Raw genomic sequence first — 15,214 nt, forward strand, 5'->3', positions numbered from 1 at the left:
TGGCAAGTTTGGAAAGGTTATTGATGTTTTTATCCCACAAAAGAGAAGTAGAAATGGAAGGAGGATTGGATTTGTACGCTTTACGTCGGTAGCTGAAGCCAGGAGGGCAGTGTGGAATCTGAATGGAATATGGCTCTTGGATATGAAAATAGAAGCTAATATAGCTAGGTTTAATCCTGGAGTTGCTTTTTGAAAAAAATCTGGGGTTTAAAATAAGGATGCGGAAATTGAGGAAGAAAACTTGAGAGCACCACTAAATTCGAATCACGAGTCTTACAAGAGGAACAAACAAAACGACAGAGAGCAACCGCATGAGAGAATATAATAGTGTGAACTATCGGAGGTGATATTTACAAGCCTTGGTAGTAGGAAGAACTAGCGGAAATCCAATGCCTCCTTACGTGATTGACTCTGGCTCTAAAGAGGGTGATTGTCAGACTGTGCTAGAGGGGCAAGGGATAACAAGAAGTGTTTGGGGAAGGTGGATGATTTTTGTTACATTCACTGGAAAAATGCATAGTGGACACAAATAAGGAAGTCATAGAGACGAGGTCTACATGACCTCCTTAAAAGGGATGGATTGGACGAGGTTGTTATCAGAAAAATAGCAGGGGATTTATTATTTGTTACTTTCGATAATAATGTTGATTTTGATGAGATGAAAGCAAACAACTGGGATGGTCTGTCGAAAGAGTCGTAGAATATTGAGATTTGGTCGGAGAAGCTAGTTAATCTTAAAAGGCGTTCATGTGTAGCCTGCTATGGAGTTCCAATCCACGTATGGGATCTAGAGACCTTCCAACATATCATAAATTGTTGAGGTGACTTTGTTTGCATGGATGAAGAAGATACTTTAAAGCTGCAATCTTTTGATAGGGGTACTGTTATTCAAATTGCTACGGATTCACTATGAAAAATACGAGGTACGATTCAGTTGAAGATGGGAGAATCATCTTATCCTGTTCGGGTTTCAAAAATAGATCGGGGTATATGTCAATATGTTCAGAATTATGAAGTAGACAATTCCCTGAGCAAAGCTGGTTCTGCTGAGGAAGAAGGAACAGAAGTTAAGAGGCGTTTCAGGTAGTAAAAGATGGGTGGTTGAGCAGAGTGATTTCCAAAAGCCAGGGATTTATGACAAACAATCTAGAGTGATGTTCCTTCTTGTTGGAAATGTAAAAAATCTAGAAAGCAATGAAAGCTTGTTCCTTGTTGTTGGAAATTTAAAAAAAAAAAAAACCTAAGAAAGCAATGAAGCTTTTAATAAGGTGGCAATGAGAACAGATGAGAATGTACATAATTCTCTGTGCTCAAGCACGGGTTCAGGCAGTTTAAAGGAGAATTAGATGGGTTGCGGAGCAATTATGAAATTGGGCTTAGGCTTGCGGAGAACTAATAGGAGAAGAAACTACTAAACTACGTAAGGAAATGGGCAAGTTGATGAGATGGAGTGACCCATTGAGGTAATAGATCAAAGCCTTCCTTTGTTCCTGAAATTGAAGATATGGATGCTAAAGGGGTTGGTGAGAAACAAAATAGGGCAAAAAAATGGCGGTTCTTTGACAACGTAGAGGACAAGTTGACGGGTAAAGTGAATAAGAGGGGGAAGAAAATAATTATGAAGAGTAAAATAAGGGTTCAAGAAAAAAAAAGTCTAAAGGGGAAGAAAGGGTTGCTAATTAGTCGATTTCTAATGGGGATTTCATAAATCGAAATCGGGTCATATCGAAAGAAGGTGAAGTATTTGAGACCTTGAAAGAAACAGAAGCCATATGAAATGTGTTAGTAGATTTAAGAAAAATAAAAATAGTAAGAAAGAAGAAAATATAGCTTTGAGGCATAAATAACACTGTCTTAAAGGCAATTATGCTTATAGGATATAACAAAACCTTAAAACTCTCTAAATCAGAAGTAGTGAAATTGGTCAGGCAAAAAGATCTATTTATAATAAATGAATAGTTATTAATCAAACCAATTCAAAAAGTCATGATATTTTGTATAGTCATATTTTATTGTTTAAATAAACTTTATTTAAACAATCATGTCTTTTACTGTTCAAGCATATTTATTCGGAATCAATAATATTCTGAAAAAAATAAAAAAATAATAATAATAAAGATTTAAAAATTAAATCTATTTGTCAAACAAGCCCAAGTGCCCCATTTTTTACTTTTAAAATTGTCCAACCCATTAGAAAAACTCTTAGCAAGCTCAAATGACTTGGTCCACTCTAACACTTAGCTCAATTACTTAAATAGTATAAGTAATTTCTTTTCAACCATTTATAAGTGATCTTTCTACTCAATGTGAGATATACCACATTCTAAACTACCAATAATCCCCCACTAGTTTGGAATGTTGGTGCTTAATCTTTAACCTTTCACACAAATAAATATTATGAATACAAGAAGGTATCTTTCGATTTAAACCTTCAATTAGCGTATATAACTTAAAATTCTAACAAAGTTGATGGTGTCCGCAGATTAAACCTCAACTCTTAATGTTAAAATTAAAGATATAACACACATAATATTTATGTAATATTCTGTTAGAGGTTTATAATCACTTTAGCACTATTATGGTCATGTGCTTATCCTTATTTATAAACATTTACAAGAAAGTTTTCAATTTTCTTGTTGAAGCGGCACCACTTCTATGTTTATATAGGTGGAGTTTTTTATTTATGTCTTCATTGCTACAGACATTTAATTATTAACTCCATTAAAAGTTCAATCTCATCCTCCATTTACATAATGGCTTACACTAGTATTCCAAATATATAGAATGGGTTGACTAGTGTTTACAGACACATAACAATAATTTGTTATTACCTATTAAACTTTGCAATTAGAGTTTACTAATTCAAAGTTAGGTTCCCATTATTGGTGTCTAAAAGGAATTTTAAACCCATTCCACTTGTGGTGCTTTTTACCAAATTTCTAGGTAGCACCTTGGCAAGAGGATCTGCTAAGTTTTTAGCAGATTTAACATATATGATGGTAATTACCCTATTTTTTTTATCAATTCTCTGATATAATCATGTTTTAGACTAATATGTCTAGATTTTCCATTATAAATTTCACTATAAGCTCTAGACATAGTAGCTTCACTATCACAGTACAAGGAAATGGTTGTCATTGGTTGTGGCCACAACTCTATATCCATTAATAAATTTTTTAACCATTCAGCTTTTTTTCCTGCTGCAGCTAAAGCTATAAATTCAGATTTCATAGTTGAATATGAAATGCAAGTTTGTTTCTTGGATGCCCAACTAATTGCACCACCTTAAAGGGTAAACATCCATCCTGAAATGGATTTATTGTCACTTATACTAGTGATCCAACTTGCATCTGAATATCCTTCCAAAACAGTCGGATCTCCGAAATAAAATAAGCCAAAATCTTTAGTTCTTTTAAGATAACCTAGAACTCTTTCTATGGCTTTCCAATGACTTATACTAGGCTTACTTGTATATCTCAATAACTTGCAAATAGCAAAAGCTATATCTGGCCTAGTACAATGCATAGCATACATAATACTTCCAGTAGCACTAGCATATTCAAGTTGTGCAATTACATTATCTTGATTTTCTGTTAATTTTATATTTGTATCATATAGAATATTGGTTTCTTTTATATTGATATACTTAAACTTATTAAGCAGTTTCTTAATATAATAACTTTGATTAAGAATGAAACCCTTATTATATCTCTTAACTTTAATTCCTAAAATGGTATCAACTTCATTTAAATCTTTCATTTTTGAAATTAGAAATCAAATACCTTTTGGTTTCATTCATGCCAATCATATTAGTATAAAAAATTAGCATATCATCCACATAGAGACATATTATAACTCCATATTCTTTAATAAATTTTGAGTAAATGTACTTATCTGCTCCATTATGTTTAAAACCACTAGCTGCTATGATTGAATCAAACTTTTCATGCCATTGTTTAGGAGCTTGCTTTAGCCCATAAAGTGACTTAATTAATTTACAAACTTTATTCTCATTACTTGGAAGAATAAAACCTTCTGGTTGTTTCATGTATAGTTCTTCCTTTAAGTCACCATATAGAAAGGCTATTTTAACATCCATTTGATGCACATGCAGTTTATGAATGGAAGCCAAAGCTATAAGAACTCTAATAGATGTTATTCTAGCTACTGGAACATATTTATCAAAATAATCTATGCCTTCCTTTTGTTTAAAACCTTTTGCAACTAATCTTGCTTTAAAGGTTTGTATGGAACCATTTGTATTATATTTCTTTCTAAACACCCATTTACATCCTATAGGTTTAGAACCTGGAGGTAAATCTACCAAGACGCATGTATTATTGGACATGATTGAGTCCATTTCATCATTAATAGCTTCTTTCCAAAAAGTAACATCTTTTGAAGTCATAGCTTCATTAAATGTTTTAGGGTCTTCATCTACATTTAGTAAAATTGGTGTTTTCTTAAGCACTTTGGTTCTATTCCCTTCTACTAGGAATACTATAGAATATGGAGAAATAAAATCAAAAAGTAAAAGATTATCTTTTCTAACTCTTTGCTCCTTCTAATTTCAACAGAATCATTACTTTCTTTTCTTTTATTTCCATTCGTAGGAATTATTTCAATTTGTTTCTCCATATCAATTTTGGTATCACATATAAACTTATTTTCAAAAAATTCTACATGAATAGATTCAACAATAACATTAGTATTTAAATCAAGAAGTTTATATGCTTTTGAATTCTGTGTATAACCAACAAAAATACTTTTAATACCTCTAGGTCCTAATTTTGATTTATGAGGATGATGTATTTTATAAAAGGCAATGCACCCCACACTTTAAAATAATCCAAATTTGGTTTTCTGCCATGATTTCAAAGTTCATATGGTGTCTGTAAAAATTTCTTTGAAAGAATTCTATTATGTATGTGGCATGCTGTTAAAAGTACCTCTCCCCAAAGATTCAGAGGTAATTTAGCATTTAACAACATACTATTTAGCATATCAAACAAGGTTCTATTTTTCCTTTCGGCTAAACCATTTTGTTAGGGTGCATAAGGGGCTGTCCTTTGATGAATAATTTCATTATCTTCACAAAAAAGAGAAAATGAATCTGAAAAAGATTCGCCACCCCTATCTATGCGAAGAATTTTGATTTTCTTCTCCTTTTGATTTTCAACAACTGATTTATATTCTTTGAATTTATCAAAGGCTTCATCTTTTGTTTTCATTAGATACACAAAAGTATAACGAGAACTATCATCTATAAGTGTTACAAAAAACCTTTTTCCTCCCTTTGTTAATAAACCATTTAGCTCACAAATATCAGAATGTATAAGTTCTAATAATTTTGTATTTCTTTCAGCTTTAAGAAAAGATTTTTTAGTCATTTTTACTTTGACACAGATTTCACATTTAATGTCATGATTTTTTTGGTATGTTATATAACAATGCTTAGTCATATGATTCACATAATGATAATTTAAATGTCATAATCTAGCATGCCATAAAGAAGAAGAATGCTCAACAATATAAGCAAAAATATTATTTAATTTTATCAATGCTTAGTTTAAACATATCATCATTGGAATATCATTTTCTAATGAATACACCATTTTTGGAGACTATAACTTTATCAGACTCTAGTATAATCTTAAAGCCTTTTTTACATAATAGATTTGCAGATACAAGGTTCTTTCTAATCTCAAGAACATGAAAAACATTAATTAGAGTTAGTTTTTATCCTGAGGTGAATTTCAATTCAACCATTCCTTTTCTAATCACTTTGGCAAGAACATGATCTCTCATAAGGATGTTTTCTGGTTTCTTGCATTCTTCATAAGTCTTGAACTGCTTTTTGTTATTGCAAATATGAATTGTTGCACCAGAATCTAGCCACCAATCAGATGACTTATTTATAGTAGTCATATGAACTTCGGTGATCATTCCAATTTGCATGTCAGTCACCATTGCAACAAGTTCATTAATTTTTTGCTCAACCAGATTTGCCTTGCTTTCAGAACTAGAACCAATCTTAATTCCAGCGTTTTTAAATCTGTAATCTTTAATCAAATGTCATTTCTTTCCATATTGGAAACACATTTTGTTCTTGTTAAATTTGGATTTCTTAAATCTATTCCTCTTAACTTTAAAATTGTTTTGAAATTAATCAAAAGACTTGTGAGTTTTTTCAGAATTTTGTCCATTCACGTAATTCACATTGGAACCTCTAAGGAAAAGTGCATCTCTTGCACGATTTTTTGCTTTAATCTGTATGTGAGTTTGAAATTCTTCAATAGTGAAAGTATCTATTGAATGCATAACTTTCTTCCTATATCCATTCCATGAAAGAGGAAGTTTTGACAAAATAGCTCTAACTTGAAGTGAATCAGGAACCTTAATTTTCAGCTCACTTAATTTAGAGACCAGAATTTGTAACTCTTGTAATTGGTCCATGATTGGTTTATCATCAGTTATTGAAAATTCAAAGTATTTCAAATTGAAAAACTTATTCGTACCTTTCTTTTCGTTCATGTATTTGTGCTCAAGAGCAATCCATATGTCTTTTGGTGTTTTCATATTTGTATAGGTTATATAGACGGTCAGATAATGAATTCAGAATATAACCTCGACAGACTAGTTCATCTTCTTCACGTTTGCTTCTTGTTGCCTTAATAGTACAGAATCTTCAGGAGTTGGTTTTGGAATTGGTTTCAAATTTGGATCAAGTACATAAAACATCTTCAATGCTGTCAATAGAAAAACCATTTTGTCCTTCCACCTAGTGTAGTTTGATCCATTAAAACGATAAAGTCTGATTACATCTTGATTTTAAAAATGAACCTTCATGCTTGATTCCAAATCCATAGCAGTAATAGGGACAATAGTAGATGTAATATCCATAATTGCCTTTAAATTGTTAGTAGATTTAAGAAAAACAGAAATAGTAAGAAAGAAGAAAATATGACTTTAAGGCGTGAATAACACTGTCTTAAAGGCAATTATGCTTATAGAATATAACAAAACCTTAAAACTCTTTAAATCAAAAGTAGTGAAATTGGTCAGGTAGAAAGATTTATTTATAATAAATGAACAGTCATTAATCCAACCAATTCAAAAAGTCATGACATTTTGTATAGTTATATTTTATTGTTTAGATAAACTTTATTTAAACAATCATGTCTTTTACTGTTCAAGCATATATATTCGGAATCAATAATATTTTGAAATAAATAATAATAATAATAATAAAGATTTAAAAATTAAATCTATTTGTCAAACAAGCCCAAGTGCCCAAGTGCCCATCTTTGACTTTTAAAATTGTCCAACCCAATAGGAAAACTCTTAGCAAACCCAAATAATTTGACCCACTCCAACACTTAGCTCAATTACTTAAATAATATAAGTAATTTCTTTTAAACCATTTATAAGTGATCTTTTTACTCAATGTGGGATACACCACATTCTAAATTACCAACAATCCCCCACTAGTTTGGAATGTTGGTACTTAAGCTTTAACCTTTCACACAAATAAATATTATGAATACAAAAAAGTATCTTTCGATTTAAACCTTCAAGTAGCGTATATAACTTAGAATTCTAACAAAGTTAATGGTGTCCGCAGATTAAACCTCAACTCCTAATGTTAAAATTAAAGATATAACACACATAATATTTGTTTAATATTCTGTTAGAGGTTTATAATCGCTTTAGCACTATTATGGCCATGTGCTTATCCTTATTCATAAACATTTACAAGAAAGTTTCCAATTTTTTTGTTGAAGCGGCACCACTTCTATGTTTATATAGGTGAAGTTTCTCATTTATGTTTCCATTGCTATAGACATTTAATTATTAACTCCATTAAAAGTTTAATCTCATCCTCCATTTACACAATGACTTACACTAGTATTCCAAATATATAGAATGGGTTGACTAGTGTTTACAGACACATAACAATAATTTGTTATTACCTATTAAACTTTGTAATTAGAGGTTACTAATTCAAAGTTAAGTTCCCATTATTGGTGTCTAAAAGGAATGTTAAATCCATTCCACTTGTGGTGCTTCTTACCAAATTTCTAGATAGTGCCTTGGTAAGAGGATCTACTAAGTTTTTAGCAGATTTAACATATATGATGGTAATTACCCCATTTTTTATCAATTTTCTGATATAATCATGTTTTAGACTAATATGTCTAGATTTTCCATTATAAATTTCACTATAAGCTCTAGACATAGTAGCTTCACTATCACAGTACAAGGAAATGGCTGTCATTGGTTGTGGCCACAATTCTATATCCATTAATAAATTTCTTAGCCATTCAGCTTCCTTGCTTGCTGCAGCTAAAGCTATAAATTTAGATTCCATAGTTGAATGTGAAATGCAAGTTTGTTTCTTGGATGCCCAACTAATTGCATCACCTCAAAGGGTAAACATCCATTCTAAAGTGGATTTATTGTCACTTATACTAGTGATCCAACTTGCATATGAATATCCTTCCAAAACAGTCGGATTTTCGAAATAAAATAAGCCAAAATCTTTAGTTCTTTTAAGATAACCTAGAACTCTTCCTATGGCTTTTCAATGACTTATACTAGGCTTACTTGTATATCTCGATAACTTGCAAATAGCAAAAGCTATATTTGGCCTAGTACAATGCATAGCATACATAATACTTTCAATAGCACTAGCATATTCAAGTTGTGCAATTACATTATCTTGATTTTCTGTTAATTTTATACTTGTATCATATGGAGTATTGGTTTCTTTTATATTGAGATACTTAAACTTATTAAGTAGTTTCTCAATATAATAACTTTGAATAAGAATGAAACCCATATTATATCTCTTAACTTTAATTCCCAAAATGGTGTCAACTTCATTTAAATCTTTCATTTTGAAATTGGAAATCAGATACCTTTTGATTTCATTCATGCCAATCATATTAGTACCAAAGATTAGCATATCATCCACATAAAGACATATTAGAACTCCATATTCTTTAATAAATTTGACATGTTTATAAATTTATCTTCCGATTGTTTTTGGTGGAGTTTGGAGTTTTTGACTAGAGGTTTTACAAGGAGACTGCGGGGCTACGAATGGGTTCAATGAATATGAAAGGAAAGTAGATGGCAAAAAAGGTAGAATAGGACGTTTGCAGGCAGAGGTTTAATTGGTGAAGCTCCAATTAGAAAGCATCAATATAGAATGATATACAAAGGAGAACATGAAAAGCATTTATTTAAAGAAGTTGGGGAATTTTGTATAATAAACAAGCAGTTATGAAAAACGTTAATAAGAGATGAGGAAAGTTGTTATCTGGGCTGTGGGTGTTGAATGTGAATTGAATCTTGAAATGTCTTGTTATTTCTGGAGTTTTGTTGGAATGAGTTGGGGAATATTTTTGAGTGATTGCATTTGTAAACGTGTATGCTTCAAGTGGGCTGGAAGAAAAGAATAGATTATGGAGTGATGGTTTTTTGTTTAATTCTGTTTTTTTTTTTTAGATTGTATGGAGGAAGTTAAAATCAGGATGCTTTAGATCTTTTATATATCAGGGATGAGATAGTGTGACCAGATCAGACATGATACAAGCTTGGTGGTATATGTGCTGCAAGGCTGTTTGTGTTTTTACCCTGCTTTGATTGACACTTCTCAGCTTTATATAGCTAAAAGTGTAAAGCTGGAGGCTATTTGGTTGAGTTGATAAAAGTTTGGAGTTTTTGACTGTTCACAAATCACGCCCAGATTTATAAGTTTTGGCTTTTAAGGTGATTTTGTATGTTATAGTATGATTTTAAGAAGCTCTGTTTTTCTTGCAATAGAACTATGCTATAGTTACTTTGCTATTGCTTGCCTTGTTGCTAGCTCCATACCATTTGGAATATTAATAAAATTTATTTTGGCTGAGCAAAAAGATAAAAATATAAAAAAAAATTGTCCTATTGGTTTCAGTGCACTGGTTTAAGAAACGAAGTAAATCATTCGAACCAAGTTATCTCTCTACTCTGAAAAATGTATTTTCAATCTATCTTAAATTTTTATTATTGTTTTGGTGAATCTTTGCCATTTAAAGATGTATTAATGTGTTATGGTTTTTAAGCTTAAAAATGCTTTTGCTCTAGGTTTATTTCCTGTTGCCTGGAGTAGTTAAGTTTCCAGATATCAAGTTTATACGGGTTCGGGGTTGAGTTTTTAGATTTGAATTTATTTTGCTATTTCTACTTTCTAGTGTTAAGGTTGAATCAGGCTTATCAATTACTAATCTCTTTCTACCTTTAATTTGTTGATAGGGATATTAATGAATCAAACATGAACGGTTAGAAATTCAAGACTTGCACAATCTTTGTGAATCTGTAATGGATGATGATTTTCCACTTGTGACTTTGATTATTGTCGTAACTGAAATGTTTTTCAATTACAATAAAACTTTGTTTGATGTGACATTACATTTGTGATGTCAAACCAGTAAACATCTCTTAATAAGAGAGAAAATATTTAATTTTGAACATTAATTTTTATGAAAAGAATGTCAAAAGTAACTAATCTTTATTCAAGAAAGAATTAAAAAAAATTTTTTTTTTTTAAATTATTTAATCTTTTGAACTACTTGAATCATATTATAAATGAAATCTCGTAAGGATGTGACTCAACAACAAACGATTTCTTTAATTAAAACACATCTCTCTAAATAATTACAAAAATATTTATTTACGTAAAACATCATATATGAAAGATCATGCTTTTATTTGCAAGAAACCTTTCATTCTTTTTTTAAAATTATGACTTTTGTATTGTATTGTAGTATTCGGATATCCTTTATGGGCATCGAATATCCCTTTGTATTTTTGCTTCCAGAATGCATAGGCATTCGAATTCCCAAGCTTAATTTCTCAAACTGAGGGTTAGCATTCGAATACCTTGAATAGAGTATTCGAATGCCCAAGTTAAATCTTTGTTTTTGTTCAAACAGAAACGTAGTATCATTCAAGGCATTTAAATATCCAAGCTAGATTTTCCTTTTTCTTCAAACAAAAGAGTACTATTCGGATATCTTCTAAGGGTATTCGGATGCCTTTGCTAGAACTTCAAATCTAAATACATCTAACTTTCAAGTTTGTTCTATGTTTCATTTAGGTTTCTTATTTCATACAATAAGCAACATATTTGTTTTAATCAATCTTTCATATTTTGAAAATTACGTTCATGATTTGTTTGTTCAATTAATGAATTTTTAAATATTATTTGTGATATTTTTTAAATTTAATAAATGAATATAAACAAACAAAACTCAAGTATGTTATCATTTGCACAAACGAATCAAATATTAATGAATTTTACAATGAATATGATATGTTCATTTAAGTAATACATTTCAAAATATTATTTTTATCATTTGTTAATCTTAACAAATAAATATAAATAAATAAAAATTAAATTTATTCACAAACTATTCATAGAAAATTTTGTTTCATTTATAGTTTGATATAAAGCTATATTTCATTTTTGATTTTCTTTCCAAAAGTCACGCATGCAATTTTCATCAATGTTTATTGTGGTCATCTAATTAACATTTGCCCAACTCTTAAATTTTCATTTAAATCAGAACCTTATCCTAGTAATTAAAATAGAAGAATATTAATTTAATAGTTAGTTTATATAATTATATTTAAAGAATAACATTAGATAAGTAGGAAGTTTAAATTTGAGCATTGGTAATTTTTTTTATTCTTATATTGAGAATTCTTTATAAAAAAAACTCTTGAATACGTTTTTAATTTTTATTCTAACTTAACATACATAATAATATATAATATTCAGATTAAAACTGTTGAAAATATAATTAGTTTTTCTCAAGTATAATCACCATATTACAACGTGATGATCAACTTATACTTTAAACTAACATAATCAGGAAAACCTTCTTAGTTAAAAAAAAAAAAAATCCAAGAAACCTTGATATGGAGTTAAGCTTCTACCTTTGGAGCGGTTTCAAGATCAGCTAATTGGATTCTCATCCTCCTCTGGTGCTGCGTTCAAGTCGAAAATGCCATTCTCCTCCACGGCTTCCCTTCTCTTATGATTATCAATAACATCCTCGGCGTCGTCGTCGTCGTCGTCGGCTACGACCACCGCTCTTTCAGCCTCCACCGCCGCCTTCCACCCTTCTCTAGCTCCACCTTTCTCGAAATACTTAACCACCGCCCTCATGCTCCTCAATATTGCGAAAAACTCCTCCACCTCTTTGTCACTGGCTTCCTCGTCCTTCCTTACCTTCTTCTTCTTCTTTTTCTTCTCCGTTAATACACACACCTTGCTTTCCCTCTCATCACCCCTGTTCCTCTTCTCCTTCTCCTTCTCCTTCTCCTTCTCCTTCTCCATACCCCTAAAACTTTCACAAATAATTTCTTCTTCTTTCTAATGCATCAATAAATTCACTCCAAGTAATCTTTAACCAAACCAAAACAAAAATGAAAACTAAAAGAAAAAAAAAACCAAAGGAATTTGATTTTAAGGGTAAATGATTGCTTGATCTCTTATATGTTTTATTCTGTATCCTTTTTTTTTTTTTCAGATTATCATAATTGAAATATTACATGTAATATTTATATTTTTAAAATTTTTAATATGATATTTAAATATATTAATTAATATAAATATTTTAAAAAATTATAATTTATCATATATTATTATTCAAAATTAATTATGTAAAATAATTATCGTATTAATTAATAAATTTATAATTTAAATATTATAAAATATTTTTTTATTATTTAGATATGATTTATGATATTAACTATTTTTACGATCAATTTCTTGGTTTCTAATTTTTTATACGTGTATGACTTATGACTGTATCGTTTTGGAACGTCGGTCGTTTCAGCCGTTGGATTTGGAGGACAGTATAGATGACGTCATTATTACTAGGTAAGCACACGTTACCCAGTGGGTATCATGAGATACTGGAAAACGACAACGACCTTAAACTACGCGCTTTGTAGGAGACGCGTTAGATGTGTGAGGGTATAGCGATGGGCCAGAAGATTATTGGTGCCGCCGACGCGCGAATGGGACATCCTCGAGGGTGAATGTTGGTATTTTGTTGCGACGACGAACAGCATTATTTGTTTTGGCATTTCTGCGATGCTTCCAGAGCCCTCTTCCGCAAACTTCAACATTTTTAGGTAAATTGTAAGATTTGTCCCTGTACATTTATCAAAATACAGATTTAATCCCTATATAATAATTTAACTAAATCAAAACTCTCAATATTTTGAAATGATAAATTTCTATCTAGAATCAAATTTGTATTGTTAACTAAACTTCTTTGAATTTGTTAATGTTAGAGACATTTAATAGTCAAAAGGACATTGTGGTCTATTCCTCTTATTAAAGGTTGCCAATAGACAACTAGGAACATTTCGAATATTTATGTTGATCTAATATATTCAGTGCCACCATGTCATTATTGTCCCTCATAGGTTCTTTGCCTTTTATCTATAATATGAACATTTGGGTATTGTCATCCTAGGTTTCATATTATTTTAGTTTCTTACTTTTCTCTCCTTCTGATTTCCCTTATTTTGTTCTCTGATTTATGCATTGAAGTGCAAATATCTATAAATATGAACATTTGGGTATTGTCATCCTAGGTTTCATATTATTTTAGTTTCTTACTTTTCTCTCCTTTCAATTTCCCTTATTCTACTCTTTGATTTATGTATCGTAGTGCAAATATAAGGAAAACTTTTGCTTTTGTATTTAACCGCTCTGTTTCCTTTTTTACCTTTTCAAGAATGCCCTTAGTTCAGAGCTAAGTACAAACAGCTGGCGTGTTAGGTGGGTGCTTTTTTCTCATCAATTATACTTAAAATCATGTTGCTTAGAAAAAGAGCTGTGAAAAAAGGAGAGACAGTCGTCTCGACTGGAACAAAAACACATAACAGGCAACACATATATTGACCTACCCTATAATAGGTTGGCCTGACCATGGAACAATTTAAAGCTTTAATCGAACAAATACAAGCTCTAAAACAAATGTTGCACACCATAACCCCACCTTAAGTTTAAAAGGTATTCGATCTAGTCACTTCTGGTCGACAAGGTGCAAAAGGGCAGCCGAGCTATGAGAAAATAAAAGCTTCTCAGGCCTTCAGGAAAGAAGAACACAATATTTTGATTGCCCACCATTATCGAAAAAATCAAAACAAATCGATCCAAAGCCTCAATCGAGTAGAGACTTGGATGCTTGAATGCAAGCTATGAAAAAAGAATTAAAATGAAAGGTAATTGCTTTTGAGGATGAGCTCAAGTTCTTGAAGACCTTACCTTTCATTGAAGAGATTGACAGAGCCATGTCCCTAGAAGGATTCAAGATGCTGACTTTGGAGACCTATGATGATACATTTGATCCTTTTGATCATTTAAAACTTTATAGAACTAATACGATGATGCAAGGTGTAGACGAAGTGCTTATGTGTAAAGGATTGGTCACCACCCTTAAAGGTGTAGCTCGATCTTGGTATAGTAGTCGCAAACTGAGGTTAATTACAACATTTAAAAAACTCAATCACTCTTTTCTATTTCATTTTGTAAGCAATTAAAGAACAAAGAAAATAACTTTGAGCCTAATGTCAATCCATCTAGGAAAAAATGAATCTTTGAAAAATATGTTATGCATTTTAACACGGAAGCTCTATAAGTAAAAGACTTAAAGCAGATGACCATTGTAGCTACCTTAACAAGTAGATTCAATAACAAAAATTATCACTTTAAGCTGACCTTATCTCTAGAGCCACTGGAGATGTTGTTTGACTTTTACTTATAGTCGAAAAATATATAAACACTGAAGTTACAATGAAAAACAATCAAGGTGAGAGAAGCTGATCCCTTCATTGATGGTCGAGGTGAGAGAGACTCATCATCCCTTTTCGATCATAAGAAAGGTAAAGATCTTTATGATCTTCCTTCAAGAGAGAGACAATATAAGGTTAAAAGCCCTAACAGAAAAAGAAACTATACCGCACTGAATACCTTTTGAGAGATGATTCTAATGCAAATTAAAAAAAATCTAAAGTTTAGATGGTCGAAGCTACTAACACAAAACATGATGAGGGATTTGACCAAAAGATGTACCTTATATATAGATGTAGGTCATAATAAGAATGAGATTGAAGCTCTAATAGAAAAAGCTAACTAGAAAGGTAT

At 31.0% G+C, this 15,214-nt stretch overlaps 1 protein-coding gene across 1 annotated transcript in view; it reads right to left on the reverse strand.

The window, feature by feature from the left end:
• The window catches only part of LOC149514023 (uncharacterized), a 31,663-nt gene extending 19,085 nt beyond the window's left edge, over positions 1 to 12,578 (reverse strand). Inside the window, exon 1 of the mRNA XM_089746461.1 lies at positions 11,986 to 12,578. Coding sequence (XP_089602587.1) covers positions 12,005 to 12,388 — 384 coding nt within the window. The 5' untranslated portion in view covers positions 12,389 to 12,578 and the 3' untranslated portion in view covers positions 11,986 to 12,004. The remainder of the gene's footprint in view (positions 1 to 11,985) is intronic.
• Between the last annotated feature and the right edge of the window lie 2,636 nt (positions 12,579 to 15,214).

The sequence above is a fragment of the Durio zibethinus genome, chromosome 17 (genome assembly GCF_047325235.1).
Source record: "Durio zibethinus cultivar Kanyao isolate XHJ-2024 chromosome 17, ASM4732523v1, whole genome shotgun sequence".
NCBI lineage: Eukaryota > Viridiplantae > Streptophyta > Magnoliopsida > Malvales > Malvaceae > Durio > Durio zibethinus.